General features: G+C 53.2%; 1 protein-coding gene across 3 annotated transcripts in view; it reads left to right on the top strand.

The window, feature by feature from the left end:
- Window positions 1-235: 235 nt before the first annotated feature.
- GMDS (GDP-mannose 4,6-dehydratase) overlaps window positions 236-21,755 on the top strand; it is a 472,279-nt gene continuing 450,759 nt past the window's right edge. Inside the window, exon 1 of one of the 3 annotated variants that reach the window (XM_070464166.1) lies at window positions 236-534. In XM_070464166.1, coding sequence (XP_070320267.1) covers window positions 433-534 — 102 coding nt within the window. In that variant the 5' untranslated portion in view covers window positions 236-432. The remainder of the gene's footprint in view (window positions 535-21,755) is intronic. The other 2 variants (XM_070464165.1, XM_070464164.1) reach the window with 2 other exon arrangements.

Genomic DNA, 21,755 nt, shown 5'->3' with positions numbered 1-21,755 from the left:
GTGTCTGCCAGCGATATGGACCAGCCCGCGCGGGCCCGCCCGACGCCCCGCCCCCGGGCGCAGACCCCGCCCCAAGCCCCGCCCCTCCAGGCGAGCGCGGCCCAGGCGGGGCGGGGCTTGTAGACGGGGGCGGAGCCCCGGCGGGGTGGGCGGGGCCCGGCGGGCTGCGCAGAGCGTCGCGCCGTGACGCGGCCGGCGGGGAGGGCGGGGCTTGTGGCTGGCAGGGCGGGGCCCGGCGGGCAGCGCGGAGCGTCGGGCGGTGACGCGGCCACGCGGCGCCCGCCCTGCCGCATCCCGGCCGCCCCGCCCCCGGCCCGCCCCACTGGCCTCTGGGCGGCCTGTCAGTGTGGCGGCCGGCCGCGAGGTCCTGGTTCCTGCAGCCGGCTCCGCGGCACACCCCCGGCGGTCGGCGCCTCCAGTTAGCGCGCGGATATGGCCCAGGCGGCGGCGCATTGCCCCGGCCCACGAGGCGCCGGGGACGCCGAGACGGGCAAGCCCAGGAAGGTGGCGCTCATCACGGGCATCACGGGCCAGGTGAGCGGGCCGGGGGTCCGCGCTGGGGGCCGGGATCTCTGGGGCCGGGGGCCGGGGGCGCCCCCATGCGCGCTTGGGGCGGGGGGCCGGGGGTGAGCCCCGGGGTCGCCCCGCCGGGGTCCGCACGCGGGGGCTTCCCTGCCGCCGCGGCCCCTCGCCGGTCCCCCGGTCGCGGAGGAAACGAGAGGGAGCTGAGCTGTGCGGATGCAGACCAGGAAATGTGCGCCTGTTTTGTGCTTTTTAAACAGAAAGCCCGCCTCGCAGGAGCTGCTGTGAGCGCCGGCAGTTCCGTGTCCGCCGCCGCACATGCACGTGGGGCAGCCGGTCCCCTTCCCGCCGGGCCCGGAGGAGTGTCCGAGCCCGGCCCGGGTGGCGGATGGGGCCCGGTCTCTCGGGTCCCCCCACCCTGCGGACCCCGGCGCTCCGGAAACGATGGGCGGCTCGAGTAAAAGTGGTGACCCCAAGGCGCCTGCTGCCCTGCCTGCCCACTGCGGCCGGTCACCTGCTGATGCATCTCGTTTGGTTTCCCAGCTGCTCTAACAGGGACCCCCACTTAGGACCCCCACTTCACAGACGGGGCAACTGAGGCAGCGATCCGTGCACTAGGAGGTGCCCGGCGGGATTCACTGCGCTCAGTCTCCCTGGGGCTGAAAGCAGAAACCGTCTAGAGCTTTAGGCAACGCTGACTGCTGGCTACCTGGTAACTTCCTGGTTACTTCTGCCTCTCTTACTGCGTTTACGTTATTTACAGTAAACGCGGGTTTGAAAACTGGTGGCAGAGGTGGGCGGGCTGGAGATGTGAGGTTGAGGAAGGGAACTCTTGAATTCAGTCAAGAGACTGCATGCTTTCAGTATCTCCGGGGAAGTCAGTTAAACTGTTCTTGTAACTCTTGGTATGGCTTATGGCAAGCTAAGTGATCGCAGTGTGAAGCCACGCAGGTTAGAAAGGAACCCTTGCTCACAGCCCTGAGCGCAGTGGTCTGGTTGGTGCTGACTGGCCAGGGAGGTGCCGGTTAGCACCTCCCCCCTCACTTCCACCTTTAAGCCCCACGTCTTCATCTCTTCACCAGTGTTTCCCTGTTGACCCCAGCACCCATCCTCTGCATCGGTCCTCTCACTTGTTGGGTGGTGGTGTTGGCTTCCGCAGCCCTGGCCCATGCTGAACTCTAGGGGCCACATAAAGCCCTCCTGGGGGAGGGGACTGGTCTGCTCTGCACTATCTTCCAGGACAGTGGCTCCCCCCGTGGGTATTGGAGGTCTGGGAGAGCCGTGAGGTCAATGGGAAGGGTCTGGAGATTCACACCCGCGGTCCATTTTCTTCATCACTTTGGGTGAGAGCTTACTGAATGGCTCACTCTGCTAAACATTTGATATGTCTCTATGTAAGAGGTTAGGTATGTTTTCCGTCCCCATTTTACACCTGGCTTAGTAAGGTTATGTTCCCTGGGGGTGCATACCTCCTGAGTGTCAGGGCTGAGATCTGAGCCCAAGAGTTGCTCTAGGCATCTTGTTACACTGCCTCTGTGGTGAGCCACCCACGTGAAATTACAGCTGTGTGTGTGTGTGTGTGTGTGAGAGAGAGAGAGAGAGAGAGAGATGGGGTGGGCCAAGGGATCGTTTTTACTCTTAAGAAGGGGTCTTTTCTTAGAGGAGAGGTGGAAACCGCTGCTCTGGCCCTTAGGGCCGCCACGGCCGCTGGGCCGGCGTGGGCTCTCAGACGGGCTGTCCCAAGCGCACACTTCAAGTACCTGTCTGCCGGGGTCTCGAGTCTTCACTGTTAGCAGTCACCACAGCTTTCTCCCTCCCGTCTCTCCGGTTTCCCAGGGGCTTTTCTTGCTGACTCGCCTGGGGGAGGGGAGGCCCTGCTCTGCGTCACAGCCTCCAAGCCCTCTGCCCTCACCCCCGGGCTAACCCTGTGATCTGGCTGCACCTGCCCTTCTTTGCTGCGCCAGGGAATGTTCTTGCTGGTCTCAGAATTTTGCTGCCTGTACGTCTTCAGGGTCATTATTTGTGGCTGAACGCCCTCCCGGATCCCCTCCTCTTAACTAAAGCCTCTGTGCCTGCATGCATTGAGCCAGGTGCAGCCATTCCAGGGTTTGTATTTTCATGTCTTTTACAGAAGTGCAGTCTCTGCTGGTTACGTAGGTAGTGTACATACCTTAGTTTTTTTTTTTTTTTTTAGCTTTCTTTGGTTTGTAAACACCTTTAAGATAGAAACCCTTTTCTGACCTGTTACGTCCCACATGACTTCCCCAAGTAGGCTCCCAGAATGTTGACTTACTGTTCTCATTAATGGAGCATGTCTTTACTGTGTGTCTGCAGGATGTACGGCTTGCTTTGATGCCTCTGGGAACATGAGGATACGTAGGGTGTACTCTGCCCTCCAGAACTGCCCGGTTTTGGAGGGACTTAATGCAGATGACAAACTTTGTGTCGCCCAAGTGTTAGAGGCCCCATGACTGGCTCACCCAGCCTCAGGATTCTGGGAGAAGTCGCTGGCTGCTGGAAATAGCATGGGCTGTGTTCTGGGTGAACAGCAGGTACAAGAGTGCAGAGCGGGGCAGTTCTGGGGGACAGTGAGGATCAAATATAGTCATAATGGGAGGATATTTAATAACTTATCCTGGAGAAGGAAATGAAAACCCACTCCAGTATTCTTGCCTAGAGAATTCCATGGGCAGAAGAGCCTGGTGGGCCACAGTCCATGGAGTTGCAAAGAGTTGGAGATGACTGAGTGACTAACACGTATGTAATAATTTATAAAATTCCATTCTCCTTGCTCCTTTTCAAAAAGATTATGAGGTGGCTTCAATAAAAAGCACATCATTGGACCATCCTAAGAAGAATGAAAAAAGCAGGAGTCTGCAGTGAGGGCCGTAGAAAGATGGAGATTGTGCCCCCAGTGCCAAGGACGGCTGTCAGGCGGGCGTGAGACTCAACTCTGGGCTCCCTGCCAGTCCAGACAGAGTGGGTGGGCGGGCGGGGCCTCCTTAGCCCTGAGCTCTCAGGGGGACACAGGCCAGAACGACACACGAGAAGCTCAGTAGAGTCATCCCCCCGATGGACTGTGGGAGCACCCTGGTGGGTAGAGACTGGAGAAGTGGACGGGCAGCGTTTGTAGACTTGCCTCGGTCTTTCTGCTGTCGGTCATGTCAGGCTGGCCTCCACCAGGAGCGCAGGCAGGTTGGAAACAGGTTGGAACTTAGATTGCTTTGTCGGGTCTGCTTGGTAGGGTGTTGGTGTTTTAAACATGGAGGAGTTGCACCGTTGGGTCCTTCACACCTGCAGGTACCCTAGGTTTTCCTTACGAAGCGGTTTCGATGTGCTTGGACACCTCAGCAGGCCCGAGCTCCAGACTTCTGCACCATGACACATGGGAGACAAAGTGTGCCTCTGTATGTGGTTGGAAAGGCGGTCCTGGCCAAGAGGAGTTACCTTCCTGGAAGACCGCACATTTGTGCCGAGTCTTGTAGAGAGCAAGGAGATGAACCGTTTCAGTTGTCAAGGTCAGATTCTTTAAGCTATAATATTTTGTCTTGGAATTGCATCTTATGGCCTTGTTTTTTACTTTCACTTGCTTGATTGTGTTCTAGCTGCTGTAGGTCACCCGAGCCTTTAAAGGGACACACGTGAAACCGGTGCCCGGGCTCGCTGGACTCAGGTGGCCCTCACGGGCCTCATCCGCTCCGAGGATGGATTTAAGAGGCCAGGGGATGGCAGCTGAGGGTTGGCAGTGAGTGCCGTTCTTCTTGTGCCGCTCTGCTCCCTGCAGATTGGGGTCTGTCCTCGCTGACAGGCCCGCGTTGCTGAGGAGACTGGAAGTCCCCCGCTCTGGTCTCCTGTACCCTGTTATGTAAGCTGGGAAACCTCCTGGCCTGCTCTTGACACACACTGCTGACTTGCCTTTTCCCTGATGGAGGTCAACTCTGCACAAATGCTTCCCTCGCTTAAGAGAGGCCTCCCGCTTCTCTCCTCCAACAAGCCTTGTGTTCAGGCTGAGAGTGGTTCTCCATTTCATATCTCCTAGATTTCCAGGAGCAGTTTTTTTCCCACGCTTAATTAGTCTCCTCCTGGAGGCAGTTACGTCCGGGAGCAGATCATCCTCTGTTTAGTCACAGATGTGCTGGTGATTGTGGTTTGGGCATCGTCAGCAAGCAGTCGAGCGCCAGCCACATGTCGAGCCCTGGGGCTGCGATGGTGACGTGGCGGTGACGCGGGGCGATGATGGTGACTGAGGTGCGTGGGGCGACCCCGTGTGCCATGCAATGCCCAACGGGCTCTGCATCCGTTTCCCTTTCGGAGCAGGGGAGCCCTCCTGTGGGGCAGTTTTCTTGTCACCCCTGGGAAAGGCAGAGGTTAAACACTTTGCCCAAAGGTCACTCCCATCCTTGTTTACAAAGTCAGGTGTGAAATGTAAGTCCCAGTCATTTTATTTGCTATCAAGTTTTTAACTAGCAGTAACAAATCCCAAGGACAGGTAAGTAAGTTTTAAGGAGAGGTGGATAAATTGTCACATTTGAAATGGGCACATTCAGGAGTGTTGTCTCTGTTTTGCAGTTGTGAGAAGATGTGGGTTGCGGTAGGAAGGTGGCTAGTAGGAAGGTGGCTGGTAGGAAGGTGGCTGGTGGGAAGGTGGCTGGTGGGAAGGTGGCGGTAGGAAGGTGGCTGGTGGGAAGGTGGCGGTAGGAAGGTGGCTGGTAGGAAGGTGGCTGGTAGGAAGGTGGCGGTAGGAAGGTGGCTGGTAGGAAGGTGGCGGTAGGAAGGTGGCGGTAGGAAGGTGGCTGGTAGGAAGGTGGCGGTAGGAAGGTGGCGGTAGGAAGGTGGCTGGTAGGAAGGTGGCTGGTAGGAAGGTGGCGGTGGGAAGGTGGCGGTAGGAAGGTGGCTGGTGGGAGGGTGGCTGGTGGGAGGGTGGCGGTGGGAAGGTGGCTGGTGGGAAGGTGGCGGTAGGAAGGTGGCTGGTGGGAAGGTGGCTGGTGGGAAGGTGGCGGTAGGAAGGTGGCTGGTGGGAAGGTGGCTGGTGGGAAGGTGGCGGTAGGAAGGTGGCGGTAGGAAGGCGGCTGGTAGGAAGGCGGCTGGTAGGAAGGTGGCGGTAGGAAGGCGGCTGGTGGGAAGGCGGCTGGTGGGAAGGCGGCGGGTGGGAAGGCGGCGGTGGGAAGGCGGCTGGTGGGAAGGCGGCTGGTGGGAAGGCGGCGGGTGGGAAGGCGGCGGGTGGGAAGGCGGCGGTGGGAAGGTGGCTGGTGGGAAGGTGGCGGTGGGAAGGTGGCTGGTAGGAAGGTGGCGGTGGGAAGGTGGCTGGTAGGAAGGTGGCGGTGGGAAGGTGGCTGGTAGGAAGGTGGCTGGTAGGAAGGTGGCGGTGGGAAGGTGGCGGTGGGAAGGTGGCTGGTAGGAAGGTGGCGGTGGGAAGGTGGCGGTGGGAGGTGGCTGGTAGGAAGGTGGCGGTGGGAAGGTGGCTGGTAGGAAGGTGGCTGGTAGGAAGGTGGCGGTGGGAAGGTGGCGGTGGGAAGGTGGCTGGTAGGAAGGTGGCGGTGGGAAGGTGGCGGTGGGAAGGTGGCTGGTAGGAAGGTGGCGGTGGGAAGGTGGCGGTAGGAAGGTGGCTGGTAGGAAGGTGGCGGTGGGAAGGTGGCTGGTAGGAAGGTGGCGGTGGGAAGGTGGCTGGTAGGAAGGTGGCTGGTAGGAAGGTGGCGGTGGGAAGGCGGCGGTAGGAAGGTGGCTGGTAGGAAGGTGGCGGTGGGAAGGTGGCTGGTAGGAAGGTGGCTGGTAGGAAGGCGGCGGTAGGAAGGTGGCTGGTAGGAAGGTGGCGGTGGGAAGGTGGCTGGTAGGAAGGTGGCGGTGGGAAGGTGGCTGGTAGGAAGGTGGCTGGTAGGAAGGTGGCGGTGGGAAGGTGGCTGGTAGGAAGGTGGCGGTGGGAAGGTGGCTGGTAGGAAGGTGGCTGGTAGGAAGGTGGCGGTGGGAAGGTGGCGGTGGGAAGGTGGCGGTAGGAAGGTGGCTGGTAGGAAGGTGGCGGTGGGAAGGTGGCTGGTAGGAAGGTGGCGGTGGGAAGGTGGCTGGTAGGAAGGTGGCTGGTAGGAAGGTGGCGGTGGGAAGGTGGCAGTGGGAAGGTGGCTGGTAGGAAGGTGGCGGTGGGAAGGTGGCTGGTAGGAAGGTGGCTGGTAGGAAGGTGGCGGTGGGAAGGTGGCGGTGGGAAGGTGGCTGGTAGGAAGGTGGCTGGTAGGAAGGTGGCGGTGGGAAGGTGGCTGGTAGGAAGGTGGCGGTGGGAAGGTGGCTGGTAGGAAGGTGGCTGGTAGGAAGGTGGCGGTGGGAAGGTGGCGGTGGGAAGGTGGCTGGTAGGAAGGTGGCTGGTAGGAAGGTGGCGGTGGGAAGGTGGCGGTGGGAAGGTGGCGGTGGGAAGGTGGCTGGTAGGAAGGTGGCTGGTAGGAAGGTGGCGGTGGGAAGGTGGCGGTGGGAAGGTGGCTGGTAGGAAGGTGGCGGTGGGAAGGTGGCGGTAGGAAGGTGGCTGGTAGGAAGGTGGCTGGTAGGAAGGTGGCTGGTAGGAAGGTGGCGGTGGGAAGGTGGCGGTGGGAAGGTGGCTGGTAGGAAGGTGGCTGGTAGGAAGGTGGCGGTGGGAAGGTGGCGGTGGGAAGGTGGCTGGTAGGAAGGTGGCTGGTAGGAAGGTGGCTGGTAGGAAGGTGGCTGGTAGGAAGGTGGCGGTGGGAAGGTGGCGGTGGGAAGGTGGCTGGTAGGAAGGTGGCTGGTAGGAAGGTGGCGGTGGGAAGGTGGCGGTAGGAAGGTGGCGGTAGGAAGGTGGCGGTGGGAAGGCGGGCGGTGGGAAGGTGGCTGGTAGGAAGGTGGCTGCGTTGGCCACTGTGCTCTGCGCTGCTCGTTTCCTTTGCTGTCGTTCGGGTCGTGCTCTCTTGGCAGCTGACTTTGTGAACTCTCTGGAGGCTGGGACTCTGTCTTGGGGCGGTGGAGGAAGACTTGGATTTCTTGGCTGGTGTGGGTTTGAGCTACTGCTTAACTCCCTAAGGGCTGTGTCTGCTTGGGCATGGTGTTTACTATTACTGTGCTGTTGGAAGAGTTATTCCTACTGGATAGAAAAGAGGTCTTAGCAATGACAAACCAGCAATGACAAACCTAGACAGCATATTAAAAAGCAGAGAGATTACGTTGCCTACAAAGACATGTAGAGTCAAAGCTATGGTTTTTCCAGTAGTCATGTAAGGATGTGAGAGCTGGATGATAAAAAAAGGCAGAGTGCTGAAGAATTGATGCCTTCAAACTGATGTCTTCAAACGGTGGTGCTGGAGAAGACTCTTGAGAGTCCCTTGGGCAGCAAGCAGATCAAACCAGTCCGTCCTAAAGGGAATCAACCCTGAATATTCATTGGAAGGACTGATGCTGAAGCTGAAGCTCCAGTACTTTGACCTCCTGATGCAAAGAGCCGACTCATTTGAAAACACCCTGATGCTGGGAAAGATTAAAGGCAGGAGGAGAAGGGGATGACAGAGGATGAGATGGATGGCATCACCAACTCAATGCACAGGAGTTTGAGCAAATTCTGAGAGATGGTAAGGGACAGGGAGATCTTGCATACTGCAATCTGTTGGGTCACAGAGAGTCAGACATGACTTAGCAACTGAACAAGAAGAAGAAAAGAGGTCTGGCATGAAATAGAGAGCTTACTAGGATGGATTTTCTCTTCACAGAGCAGCCAGTTAGTAAGAACTCTAGCGTATGAGGAGAGGACATTGCACATGTACGATAGTCAGCCTCGCTTTGTGCGGGCAGAAAGTTCCACGGGATTTGGATCAGCTGCAGGCTGTAAACCGCTTTGCCGTCCGGTGGGTCTTATAGGCAAGCAGATCTGGGAGCTGGGCTTATCCTCCTGGGCGAGAGGATTGCCAGCCGTGGTCGGACGCTAATCCCGTGTACTGTGAGTGCTCCAGGATGGCAGGTCCTGCTTTGGTCAGAGACTGTTACCTGGTGGGAAGTTTTTTATGTCTTTATGTTACACGTAATTATTAATTAACTGAAGAAAGACAGTGGACCTGAGTGAGAATCAGAGGCTGGGTTTTGACACCGATTAACTGTATAGACATGATTTTTTTTCTGAATCTGTCACATGAAGGGGTCATCTGGTGACCTCTAAAGTCTGTTCAGAGTGAAATGAGCTGTAACTACAGGATTGAATGCTAATTGTAATCTATTGAGGGCAAAAAATCTTGTATTTAAGCAGTGCAGTCATTTAATATCAGTTTTAAAGATAAGTCCAATGGGAGAATTTTAAAAAAGTGACTATTAACTGTAGCTGTTCAGTGCGTAAGTCGTATCCAGCTCTTTTCGACCCCGTGGACGTAGCACCCTAGGCTCCTCTGTCCTTCACTATCTCCTGGAGTTTGCTCAAAATTAGCTGTAGTGAATTTATAATTAAATGTGTACACTGGAAAGAGATGAGTCAGTATTTTGCCTATAGGGTTAAAAGCAGAAAGTCTGAGCTGTCTGCCATGGTAGGTTTTACCAAATGAAGTGATTTTTTTGGTGAAGAAGGCTTTTAAATTCTTGTTATTTGTTTTTTGGATTGAAATGTTAAAAGATATAAGCATCTCTATTTTGTGCTTAGTGTTTAATAGTGGAGGTTTTTTCATGCAGTGTTTATCTGCCAGCCCCTTCTCAATCACAGCCTTGTTGTGGCGAAGGGGCTTGCATAACTCAGTGAAGGTATGAGCCATGCCATGCAGGGCCACCCAAGACACACGGGCCAGAGTGGAGAGTCCTGACAAAATGTTGTCCACTGGAGAAGGGAATGGCAAACCACTTCAGTATTCTTGCCCCAAGAACCCCATGAACAGTATGGTAAGGCAAAAAGACATAACACCAGAAGATGAGCCCCCCTCAGAACGTGTCCAATATACTACTGGGGAAGACCAGAGGGCAATTAGCTAATAGCTCCAGAAAGAATGAAGCATCTGGGCCAAAGTGGAAATGACGCTCAGTTGTGGATGTGTCAGTTTTCATGGGAACCAGAGATCAAATTTCCAACATTCGTTGAATCATAGAGAAAGCAAGGGAATTCCAGAAAAATATCTACTTCTGCTTCATTGACTATGTGAAGCCTTAGACTGTGTGGATCACAACAAATTGGAAAATTCTTAAAAAGATGGGAATACCAGACCACCTTAACCTGCCTCCTGAGAAACCTGTATGCAGGTCAAGAAGCAACAGTTAGAACCAGACATGGAACAATGGACTGGTTCAAATTGGGAAAGGAGTATATTGAGGCTGTGTATTGTCACCCTGCTTATTTAACTTATATGCAGAGTACATCATGCGAAATGCTGGGGTGGATGACTCAAAGTGGAATCAAGATTGCTGGGAGAAGTATCAACAACCTCAGATATGCAGATAATACCACCCTAATGGCAGAAAAGTGAAGAGGAACTAAATAGATTCTTGATGAGGGTAAAAAAGGAGAGTGAAAAAGCTGGCTTAAAACTCAGCTTTCAGAAAACTAAGATCATGGTGTCTGGTGCCATCACTTTGTGGCAAATAGATGGGGAAGAAGTGGAAGCAGTGACAGACTTTATTTTGGGGCTTCAAAATCACTGCAGATGGTGACTGCAGCCATGAAATTAAAAGACACTTGCTCCTTGGAAGAAAAGTTATGACCAACCCAGACAGCATATTAAAAAGCAGAGACATTACTTTGCTGACAAAGTCATTTAGTCAAAGCTCTAGGTTTTTCCAGTAGTCATGTATGGATGTGAGAGTTAGACCATAAAGAAGGCTGAGCACTGAAGAACTGATTCCTTTGAACTGTGGTGTTGGAGAAGACGTTTGAGAGTCCCTCGGACTGCACGGAGATCCAACCAGTCAGGCCTAAAGGAGATCAGTCCTGGCTATTCATTAAGAGACTGATGCTGAAGTTGATGCTGGAGTTGATGCTCCAGTACTTTGGCCACTGATGTGAAGAGCCGACTCGTGGAAGACGACTCTCATGCTGGGAAAGACTGAGGTCGGAAGGAGAAGGGACTGCAGAGCTTTCTCTCCTCAGATGGTTGGATGGCGTCTCTGACTCGGTGGGCATGAGTTTGAACACACTCTGGGAGACAGTGAAAGACGGGATGTGCTGCGGTCCGTGGGGTCCCAGAGAGTTGGACACGACTTAGCGACAGAGCAACAACAGCAACAAATACCTGCCGAGGTTTATCCTGTGCTGAGTTAGGTGCTGGGACGCTTCTCAAGGGGCTGATCATCTGGAGGCACACGTGACTGGACAGGTAACTTCACGGCACGTGAGTTTCTGTGATCAGAATAAGGAAGTCCCTGCGGCAGGCGTGTAACACGTGCCGGGCATCTGCAGGCGAGGACGTGGGGGTGGGGCTGCGCTGGGGCCGTGGTGTTCAGTTCACGTGCTGTGAGCGCGCTGTGAAGCGGGTGTCCTGGCTCGCTGTCTCAGGAGCAGCGTGGGGAATAAGAAGGTGCGCCTGCCATGCCTGTGTTGGGTCTGGGGGGTGAGCGAGGAGGAGTCCTGAGTATCAGCCCATCCCAGATTTCATAGACTGAGAATGATATGCAGTGGCCAAGTTTTTATCTTGATCGTAGAAATTTTAAGCAAATTCCTCTGTGGTATCAGCCATCATACTCACTGAAATGTAGCAAGGGTGTGTTGTCAGAGTGAAGAACAATCACCAAGTTACATCCTCTGGGCTGTGGGGCCTACTTTTGTATTAATATGTCTCTTCTCGTTCTGTAACAGAGCGGGCTGTAACTGTGTCATGGATTGGTACTGGTCTATTAGTAACATTTGGGGACCTCCGCTGAATACTGCTTTATTGAAAAAGGGTTACCTGTCTGATGCTCAGGGCTCAAGTATAAGTCTCCTGGCCTGCGGTCGCTTTTCTGGACGGCAGGGCAGGACACATCGCGTGACTTGTGCGCTGGAGCGGGGCCGCGTCCTGGAGACCAGGACCGTGGAAGGAAGGGCGTGGCGGGCGTGTCCGCCGAGTCCGCCGTGCCCGCCTGGTGCCCGCCGACCGCTGGGCACGTGCACGGTGCCCGTGAGCACTCGGAGCTGCCTGCTGGAGATTTCGTTTGTCGCCATGTCCCTCGGCACACGGGCAGAGCCCACTTCACAGAGGGTCCACAGCAGCCGTGGGGCCAGGACCCCCGCCCCTCTGGCAGCTGTGGACCCGGGCAGCCTCCGGGGGCGCCGGACGGAAGGTGCAGATTCTTGCTGTTTCAGGTCTAACTTGGGAACCTGAAACTGAAATCAGGTTTGGGTCACTTCTGAGTGGTTTTGACTTGGCTTTATGACATTGGTCAAACCCGGATATGCCCTGCAGGGTGGGTTTTAAATGAATTTCTCAAGCGTGAATAGGAAGATTTTGGGAGGGGTTGTTTTTCAGGGGAGGTGATAATACATGATGGGTTTTTCAGAAAGTTTTGCTTTTTAATGTAAACCTTGGGAAGGAGACATAGAAATTAGAACAAATACGGAACCATTTCTATTGTTTTCTTTTAGCTTTTTTGTAGACTGTAGTGGTTTTTCATTTCAGCCCCCTCATCCATTTTGCTGTTTTGACTGTTTAGGAACTTTTGAATTATTTCAATTTATGTAGTATTTTTTTTCCATTGAGTTGTATTTTAATCTTTAGTAATGTTTGAGCATATAGATTTTCAGTTATTTAAGCATAACCAGAAGTTTATTCTATTACCAGACTATTATTTTGGAGATTCTGGGTTTAATTTCTAGAAACAAGGGGGTGTCTTAGAAGGAATCCTTTATGGCAAGCAGGCCAGTGGCTGGGGGCGCGGCTGGAGGGCTCAAGAGCCCTGTGGGGCCCCGTGCTTGGCGGTGGCTTGGGCTCGTGTCCAGGGAGCCTGGGGTTCCTGCTGGGCTCTCTGGGCTGCATGGGCCACTTCTCCTGCGTTTGCTGATTTTCTTCTCTTTAAATACACTTTCTGGAAGAGGCGGATCCACACAGACAGTGAAGGCCTGGATGCCTCCCCTTGTTTCCTGGCTGGAGGTTCCAGCAGGTGTAATGGGAACCGGACTTGAGGAGGGCTGGCCCACGTGGGTATCTTCTGGTGTGGCTTAGGCTCGGGGACATCTTGGGGAACAGCCTCCGGCTGGGCTCTTTAGGGGGTCTGTGGGTGGCCTGGGCCCTTCGCAGGGGAGCGGGGGCCTGGGGACTGATGCCTGGGTTTCACTGAAGGATGGGCTCGTGTCCCTCTGTGCGCGGAGCTGAGCCTCTGGGGGCAGGCGTGGGAGCCCGTGCTCGGGGGGCTGTGGGGAGCTCTGGGCAGCCCACACGTGGCCCAGGCCCAGGGGAGCTGGCCTTGCCGGGTCCTCACTGGCTGGTCTGGCCGCTGAGACCACCGCCCTGCAGCCCGAGGTGCACCTGTGCAGACACACCCTTTGTTCCAGAATCCCGAGGAAGCGGTCCTCGCCTGTCCTCCCCGTCCTTCGGCCCACGCCGCCTCACTCCCTGCTCCTGTCTCCAGGCTCCGGCTCACTCTCTAGGAATTACTGATGTTCTGCCAGCATCAGCGCTTCTCTAGACTTGGGGCTCGTTCCAAAAGCATGCTTTGTTTTTCTCCTTGGTGTTTGACCTTTGTTTCCAGTCCTCCTCGAAGATGCCCAGGTTCTGCAGCTGCAGCGGGACCCAGCTGGGCAGTGTGGACAGCTCTCGGCGTGCACAGTCCCGGGCCTCCCCCTTCGCTGCTGGCCTCGGGGTGGGGCTCACCCTTGGCTGCCTGTGGGACAGTCGCAGTGACTCAGGAGGGAGCTCGAGCCGAGCGGATGGTGGCGGCGACTTGAAGAGGCAGCTTGTCTTTTTCCGAACACTTTCCCCAGTTTTAAAAATAGTAATATGTGCTTACTGTAGAAAAATTGTAAAGTTTAGGAGGGTATAAAGTATCAGGGGAAAAACACCACCATCACTACACCAGTCAGAGCCAGTCGCTGGCAGAACCATTGCTCTGCTTGCTTTCATTGTTTTTTCTGTTTCTGAGTCACGTCCCTGCCTTTCAGCAAACCTTACTGCCTGGACTGGGACAGGCTCTCATAGCAGCTCTGGACTCCTGCTCGCGAGGGTGGGTAGGGCCGTTCAGGGGTGAGGGACCCCGTCTTCAGGTTCCTCACCCCAGGGCCCACGCGGCACCTCCTTGCCTGTGCGACAGCCGTCACAGACATCTGCCTGTAGATTTTGGCTCACATGTCAGTCGTTTGTATGGTTTTCTGTTTTCAGTGAGATTATGTAATTTAGGGGAATATATATGAATAGGATCAGAGTTCATTAATTTTGACATGTTAAAGGCAAAACCTTCAAAGAAAACTCGCTGTTACGTCTTGAAGATTGCGGTTTCGGAGACTCGGATCCCAGCACTGCTCATCCCGTCGGGAGGTTTCCACACCTCTGGTGTTGGGACTGTTGCTCTTGGTATACTCTGCAGTTAACTTTTGTTAATGGTGTGTTCCATGAGAGCACTTTATTAACTTGATTCATTAACATTTAAATTTAATTATAATACGCAGCAATGCCAGGACTTGGTTTTATTTTTATTTACACGCAGTTTTCATCTATAGATCTAACTCTTAGATTCCCATGGGGGTCTCCTGCAGCTCTGACGAATTCTGTCAGAGCCTGGAGCCTGCATCCTGGCCCCTCTGTAGAGGAGACTCTCGCTTCCCAGGTTTTCTATTTTTCTACCCAGGAACCCGGGTTCTGCACCCAAGGCCAGTCCCAAGAAAAGACAAGCTTGTGCACAACAGGGTGCGTACCGGAGTGGCTCCTCACGCTGGGAGAGTGCTGGTGGGGGGCCCACCTGGCCGAGGGGCCACCTGACTGAGACCCGCCAGGCACTGTCAGGATTTCTCCTGGATCTTCTCCTCTTGAGACAGGCCGTGTGGAGACGTGGTGAACTGCTGGAAAGTCTTGGCTGCCAACCTGGCCGGATGTCACCTTTTAGAAAAGGTCCTGGCTTGATTACGTTTTCTCTCTCCCTCCTGTAGTTTTCTCCCTCCCCCATTTCTTCTCCTTACAGTCGTCTCCCCCGCGCCCCACACACACGCACACACACGCGCACACACGCACACACCCCCTTCTTCGGCGGAGGCCTTAAGGCAGCTCGTCGTGAGGGACAGAGGTCACACACACACAGACACACACAGACACACACCCTTCTTTGGCGGAGGCCTTAAGGCAGCTCATCGTGAGGGACAGAGGTCACACACACACGCACACACACGCACACACACCCTTCTTCGGCGGAGGCCTTAAGGCCTGCAGGGAGGGCAGCTCATCGTGAGGGACAGAGGTCACCTGCCCGGGAGCGCAGTGCTGTAGGGGCCGGACTCTGGCCCCCTGATTGCCTTGCAGGTGGTGCCTGTGCCCGGAGGGCTGAGAAGGCAAACAGTGGGTCCTGATTAAGCCTCGGAAGGGGCAGTAAGGATGTTTGCAGGTCTCGGTCCGGGTGGACTGGGCGCTGGCCCCAGTGCACGCCTCTCCTCTCAGCTCTGAGCGTTTCCTTGTTCTGCCCTGCTGCTTTGCAGTCACTCCCTTCTGCCTCCAGCGTAGTGTGTGATCACAGGTGCTCCGCTGCTTCCTTCCTGCTCGGACAGTGATCTTTCTGTTGGTCTGTAGCAAACACATGGGTCCAGATGCAGACTGGGAAGTCGGAGGGCTGCTGACGAGTCAGCATTGCCCGGAGCGGCCCAGAGGGGCTGCCTGCGTGCGTGTGGGCCCCGGGCAGGGCGGTTTAGAGGGAGCCCCTGGGATGTGAGAGCACAGGCTCTGGCCCAGTTTTGGGACTTTGCGACTCAGGCTCTACCCTCTGGAAACCTTGGAGTCTTAATCTATTGAATGAAGATAGTTTGCCCTTAATTGCAGGGTTGTTGGCCCATAAGCTAGTTTACAGTAAGTGCTATGGCATTTGTAATCTGAAACACTTTAAAATGCACACACATTAAAGTATATAAATACCCAAAGTTAAAACCGCACACACTGAGGTTACTGGAGCGTTATCAGATGGGGAGGACCGAAGTCAAGGTGTGTTCGTGTCGTGTCGGCTCGGAGGTGAGTGAAGTCAGCGCCTGCTTCCCACTGCAGGGTGTGAAGGCATGTTGCCAAAATGTCCCTTAACTTCTGGCGAGACAGACTCTCGGTCCAGGAAGCGGTTACAAATGCAAGTGCTCAGTGATCCCGGAGCTCCGACCTGACTGCCTGGGGGACAGGCTTCCGTGCTGTCATTCTCCTCTGTCCCTGGGGGAGGGGGCTGGGGCTGATCTGGGCACAGAAGGCTGGGGTTGGTTTTGTCCTTTGTCCCTTTCCTTTGACCTCCCAGCTTCCAGAGGGGTTTCTGGGCATCTTGGTTTTCAGATGAGTTTTTTGTGACCTTTCAGCTTTCTTTTCCTCTTGTTTCCTGAGATTTTCATTACAACTCTCAGATGTTCTTTAAAAAGAGGTGAGTGGAGAAAGTGCCTTGCCAGGCTTGGATGGAGGGACCGTCTTGCCCGCAGGAAGGGTGTGAGGGCCCTCAGGCCACGCCCATGGGCTCCGCTGGGGCTACCAGTGCCAGCAGCTTCTCGGCTCCTCTGCAGCTGAGAGCATCTGTGTTCTGTCAGCGTTCCTTTCAGATGCAGCTGGAATAACCCCAGGGCCTAAATGAGTCTGATTAAAACGCAGCCTGGCTTTCTGCTGTCGGAAGCATGGCCCATCTTGTCTTCCTTCTTTTGGAGGACTGTAGTTTCCTGATGGCTTTGGCACACGTTCCCTGCCAGAAGGGCTCCCCCCGCAGGCTGTGTGCACAGGGCCCCGTGGGGCTGGGAAGGTCAGAGGGGGTGAGAAAGAACCAGCTTGCCGGCACGGAGCTTACTTGCTCGTATTAAAATGCCTGGAGCTCAGTTACTCACTCAGAGCCGTTATAATTTAGGTGGTACTAGGAGTATCTTCCCTGGTGGCTCAGAGGGTAAAGCGTCTGCCTGCAATGTGGGAGACCTGGGTTCAATCCTGGGTTGGGAGGATCCCCTGGAGAAGGAAATGGCAACCCACTCCAGTATTCTTGCCTGGAGAACCCCACAGATGGAGGAGCCTGGTAGGTTAGAGTCCATGGGGTCACAAAGAGTTGGACATGACTGAGCGACTTCACTCACTTTCAGGAGTATCTTTAATAACAGCAGCTGAAACACACCCAGTGCTTGTATGTGTCAAGCCCTGTGTGTGTTAGGATCTTTGCATGTTTAATCCTCATAAGGGTACCATCGCTTTAAAAGCCATTTACAAAGTTATTATACGCACAGTTGGGTGTTTACCATTTAAATCAGGGTTGGGGGACCTTTTCTTTCCACCTTATACTCCAGTGAAAGACTGAGTTCAAAAGCAAGTTGGTGATATATCTCCTTTAAAGTTAAACAGCAAACCACAAATATAAACCCTCACCTAATATTAAAATATTTTATCTGATACACTATTATATTTTATTACATAAATGTTGTTTTGCAATGACATTAGAAACAATATCCCGCAGTCGTGTAATCCCAGGAAGGCCCGTGTAGCTGCCCGCCGGCTCTCCTTCCTTGGGGGGCGGGGAGTGAAGACCCCAGAGAAGGGAGCAGGCCGGTGGGGGGCAGGGTTCCTGGCGGTGGGAAAGGAAGAGAGGAGGGTGGGTGGCGGGACGTTGCAGGGCTCGGGAGGCCTAAGCAGATTTCAGGACATCACGGCCCAGGCTGCAGGGAGACCAGCCTGAGGCCCTCCCCCCCACCGCCCGGTGAGGACAGAGGGCAGCCCTGGGCCCTCCCTCCGCAGGACACTCACCTCCCCCTGCAGGGACTGATGCCACGTGGGCCCGTCACAGTGGCCGGGGGTGACCCGCGGGCCCCGGCCCCAGGCACACGGTGGGTGGCAGGACGGCTCCCCCGTCCGGTGGTGACGGCTGAGTTCAGGTCCTTTAAAGCGGACGCAGTGGGTGGGGGTCGTGGCAGGTGGGCGGCTGCTGGAGGACAGATAGATGTGTGGTGCAAGCGTGTGTGATGTGCGGTGAGAAGGGGTCGCCTGATCTCAGCGGTTCTGTTTGTCCGTAGAAATCACACTTTCCTGTGTGAGGATTGACAGCAGCGGGTCTTGGGAAGGCAGGGTTTTTTCATTTTTGTAACTGTCCTTGGATGGTAGACCCTTCTAACTAAATCCTCGATCTTTCTCTATAGAAAAGTGCAATAAATGTGTGCACATGCATATCTCCACGCTCAAACACACTTGCTCACACACATACAGCCCTCCGTGTATCACAGAGGCCTGAGAGTCTCCTGAAACACATGTGTGTTCCTCTGATTAAGTTATAGTCAGTTTCAGGCAAACCATTCAGCACCATAGTAATCCAAGTCTGTATCCCAACCACTGATGCCAAAGAAGCTGAAGTTGACTGGTTCTATGAAGACCTACGGGACCTTCTAGAACTAACACCAAAAAGAGATCTTTTCCATCATAGGGGATTGCAATGCAAAAGCGGACAGTCAAGAGATACCTGGAGTAACAAGCAAGTTTGGCTTTGGAGTACAAAATGAAGCAGGGCAAAGGCTAACAGAGTTTTGTCGAGAATGCACTGATCATAGCAAACACCCTTTCCAATAACTCAAGAGATGACTCTACACATGGGCATCACCATATGGTCAATACCAGAATCAGAGTGATTATATTCTTTGTAGCCAAAGATGGAGAAGCTATATGATCAGCAAAACAGCAAGTTCTGGAGCTGACTGTGGCTCAGATCATGAGCTTCTTATTGCAAAATTCAGGCTCAAATTGAAGAAAGTAGAGAAAACCACTAGGCCATTCAGGTATGACCTAAATCAAATCCCTTATGATTATATAGTGGAGGTGACAAATAGATTCAAGGGATTAGATCTGTTAGACAGAGCACTTGGAGAACTATGGACAGAAGTTCATAGCATTGTACAGGAGTGGCCAACACTGTCTCCAAGAAAAAGAAATGCAGGAAGGCAAAGCGGCTGTCAGAGGAACTTTACGAACAGCAGTCACTAGTTGGCAGTGAAATTCATTTCACGTGTAGCGCTATATTTTTCCATGACCCCCACCCCCCACCCCATCCCAGATTTTTAACAGTAAACTCTGTGCATATTATCATAGCTGTGTTTAGTATCGTATTTACCTGTAAATGATTCTCTTACAAAATGCTATGCTATCAATATTGTATTTAACAACTTAATAATAGTTAATTCGATCAATATCTGTCAGTATTCCAATTGCCCCGGTTGTCTCATGGCTGTTTTTAATAATTCATTTGTTTGCACCAAATGACTATGGCTGGTTCCCTCCGTGGTGCTCTTTCATTCCTGGCATTCCCATGCTCAGATGTTTAGGTCTGCAGACTTGATCAGCTTCATTCTTGGTCTGGGGGCGGGTGGGGGCAGGAGGCACCCCCATCTGGTCCTGCGTACTCCGGTCAGGAGGAGCGCACCGTCTTGTTTTATTCTCCCAGCGCCGGTAGACACTGAGGGTCGTCACCAAGGTTCACTGTTTTATTAGAGGCTGCAAAGTGCTGATAATTGAATTCTGTGATTCCTTCTTCACTGATTAGCTGAAATGCTTCCTAAAAGACAAGGCTTGCAAGAATTTGGTTACCCTGAGGTATAGGAGGTTCAAGGTAAATCATCCATTCTTTTTCTTTGTCAGTTCTTACTGAGTTGGTCTTTACCATCCTCTAAGGGCCAACTTTTTTTGGATCTTTATAAGTCATGGAATTAAATCATCTTCATGTGTTCCAGTCCTCAGTCTGTTGACGCTCCCGTGGCCTCGTCTCTGGCCTGGAGAACCTTCCGTCTGGCCTCTGCGTCCCTTTGCTCTCTAGGGGGATGGGACAGTCTGTGTGTGTTTCTGCTCCAAATCTGGGATCAGTTATTTTCCCAAGGAGCTCGGGGCAGGTTTATTTTAATTTTGAAAGTCTTAAGCTAAGAGATGAGTGGCCTTTACTGTGTTCCTGCTGCTGAAGCAGTGGTTTTGGTGGAAGGTCCGCAGCGTCGGGAGCTTCCTGCCCCCCCTCGGTCTGCAGTCGGTGGTGTGGCGTGCGTGATGGGGGCTGTGTACGTGTTTGCGTTTGTTGTACGAACATTTTATTCGACCAGCTCCGTGAGTGGTGACGGTTCAGTCCTTCTCCCCCTTGAGGGTCCCGGCCGCCCTCATCTGTGTGCCCAGCGCCTCCCACCGCCAGCGGCTCCTCTGTCATCCCCCGCAGTCCTGTGCTCACTGTCCGCCACGTCCGGCCGGGCCGGGCTTGCTCCTTGGGGTACGCCTGCAACCCACTCCACGGGGAGGCAGCCCCTGGCCTCCGCCGCCTCCGCAGTGGCCCTGTGAGCAGCTGCCCCCAGGCCTGCCCTTCCAGACCTGCAGAGGTTCACGATGCTGTTTACCTGGGCCCCCAGCTGCCACCCTCCCCCATAATAGAATCACCTCCTGCACTTTTGTTGGAGAAGGAAATGGCAACCCACTCCAGTAATCTTGCCTGGAGAATTCCATGAACAGAGGAGCCTGGCAGGCTACAGTTCATGGGGTTGCAAAGAGTCAGGCATGACTGAGCAACTATCACTCACTCACTGCACCTTTGTGACAAAGTTGATTTGTATTTTATTTGCTCTTTCCAAAGTGAGTTCAGGTGAGAATCTCATTTAATTCCCACAGCTGCTCTTTCGAGACTGGCGGGCCTGCATTGTTCTCCTTTTAGGAATGAAGGGAGTGGAAGGCAGATGGCCTCCTGGCCTCGGTCCCTGTGTGACCGCAGAGTGACGGGAGGCAGAGTCAGGACTCAGCTGCAGAGGTGTCCGCGGGGCTCCCTGCGCGCCGTGGCCCCTGTGCGCGAGTCAGCGATCCCCGCGTTAGGGTGTCTCCAGGGCTTTCCTGCGAGCCGTTCGCTCCCTGATGTCGAGCTTCTCCTTTGCAACGGGGATTTATAATTTCCAGTACATTCTGCAAACAGGAATGTACAGGGAGAGCCTTCAGTGAGTTAGAAATATGGGAAACACGAGTTAAAAAATACGGGGAGTACTTTTTATCTTCCTGACACTGAGGTTCTTAAGTCACCTGGAGAGGGAGTGACCTTGGAGAAGAACACACAGAAGAAATGATAGGAAAAGATGATGCTTTTCTGTTAAAAATGCAAGCAGTGTTTTTTTTTTTTTTTTTAAAAACCTAGGTAACTATTTAGAAAGTAACTTCTGTTTTTACTTTCTAGGAAGATAACAGTTGGCCCCTCTGAGGTCAGAGTCCGTGTCAGGCTGCACAAGTGCGAGGTTTTTCTTGAGGTCATTGTCAAGTAGTAAACTCATTTTTTTGAGTTCTTTAAAAAGCTAGTGTAACTTTGGTGTACCAACAAAGGTGATGGCTAAGAGGAGAAGTGTTCGCAGGTCCTTTCTGAAGCAGAGGCTACCGAAGTTGTTTTTTCCAGCAATTACAGTCTTTATACCAATTTTATAGGAACAGGAGTTCCGGGCTGTGCAGTTCTCAGAGAATTTGCATGTTTAAGGTTTAACTGTGTAAGGAGTATCCTGTAGCTTGTATTATGTTCTAACAGTTGTTGTGATGTTCTTGAAATTTTGCGCTTTGATTTGCCCCTTTCTTTTTCTGTCGTGCGCAGCTTTTGAAATCGTAGTCCTGCAAATGCTCCTGCTGCTGCGCTGTACTGTCTAAGTTTGGAGAAGTTCTTAGCCATTAGCGTGTTCATGTGCGTGTCTCTTTAAGTCACTGAGGAAGCGCTTCTTGAAGCCTAACTTTCCCAAGTAGAAAATAACATCCAAGCCACTTAAGGAGTAAGTTAGTTGAGGTATTGCTGTTTTATGATTGAATCCAGATGTTAAAAAATAGTTCATGTCAGAGGTAGTATAACTTTTCTTTATCACATCACAAAATATCACATCTAGTTGACTTTTTAATTAATTGAATTACAGTGAAATTTAACACAGGTTCTAAATGAAAAACAAGTACTATAAAATTCTCCACACAATTCTGCCATATTTATTTAATTGAATGAACTATAATTCAGAAGGGATGGGTTAAATTGTCAATTGTTGAAAGTTTAATGAAATTTTTGGTGATTGAACTGGGCTAAGTGATAGAAAAGTTGCTTATGTATTATGGCTTACAAAAGGTTACCTGACAGATTAGAAGTCTTGCTTCCAAATGGAATACATATTTATGGGGATTTAAAATTCTGCAGTAATTTTATGGATTCATTATCAT

This window comes from Odocoileus virginianus, unplaced genomic scaffold, assembly GCF_023699985.2.
Source record: "Odocoileus virginianus isolate 20LAN1187 ecotype Illinois unplaced genomic scaffold, Ovbor_1.2 Unplaced_Contig_19, whole genome shotgun sequence".
NCBI classification, from domain to species: Eukaryota; Metazoa; Chordata; class Mammalia; order Artiodactyla; family Cervidae; genus Odocoileus; species Odocoileus virginianus.
The sequence above is the reverse complement of the archived record's forward strand: the minus strand, read 5'-3'. Positions and strand labels throughout refer to the sequence as shown.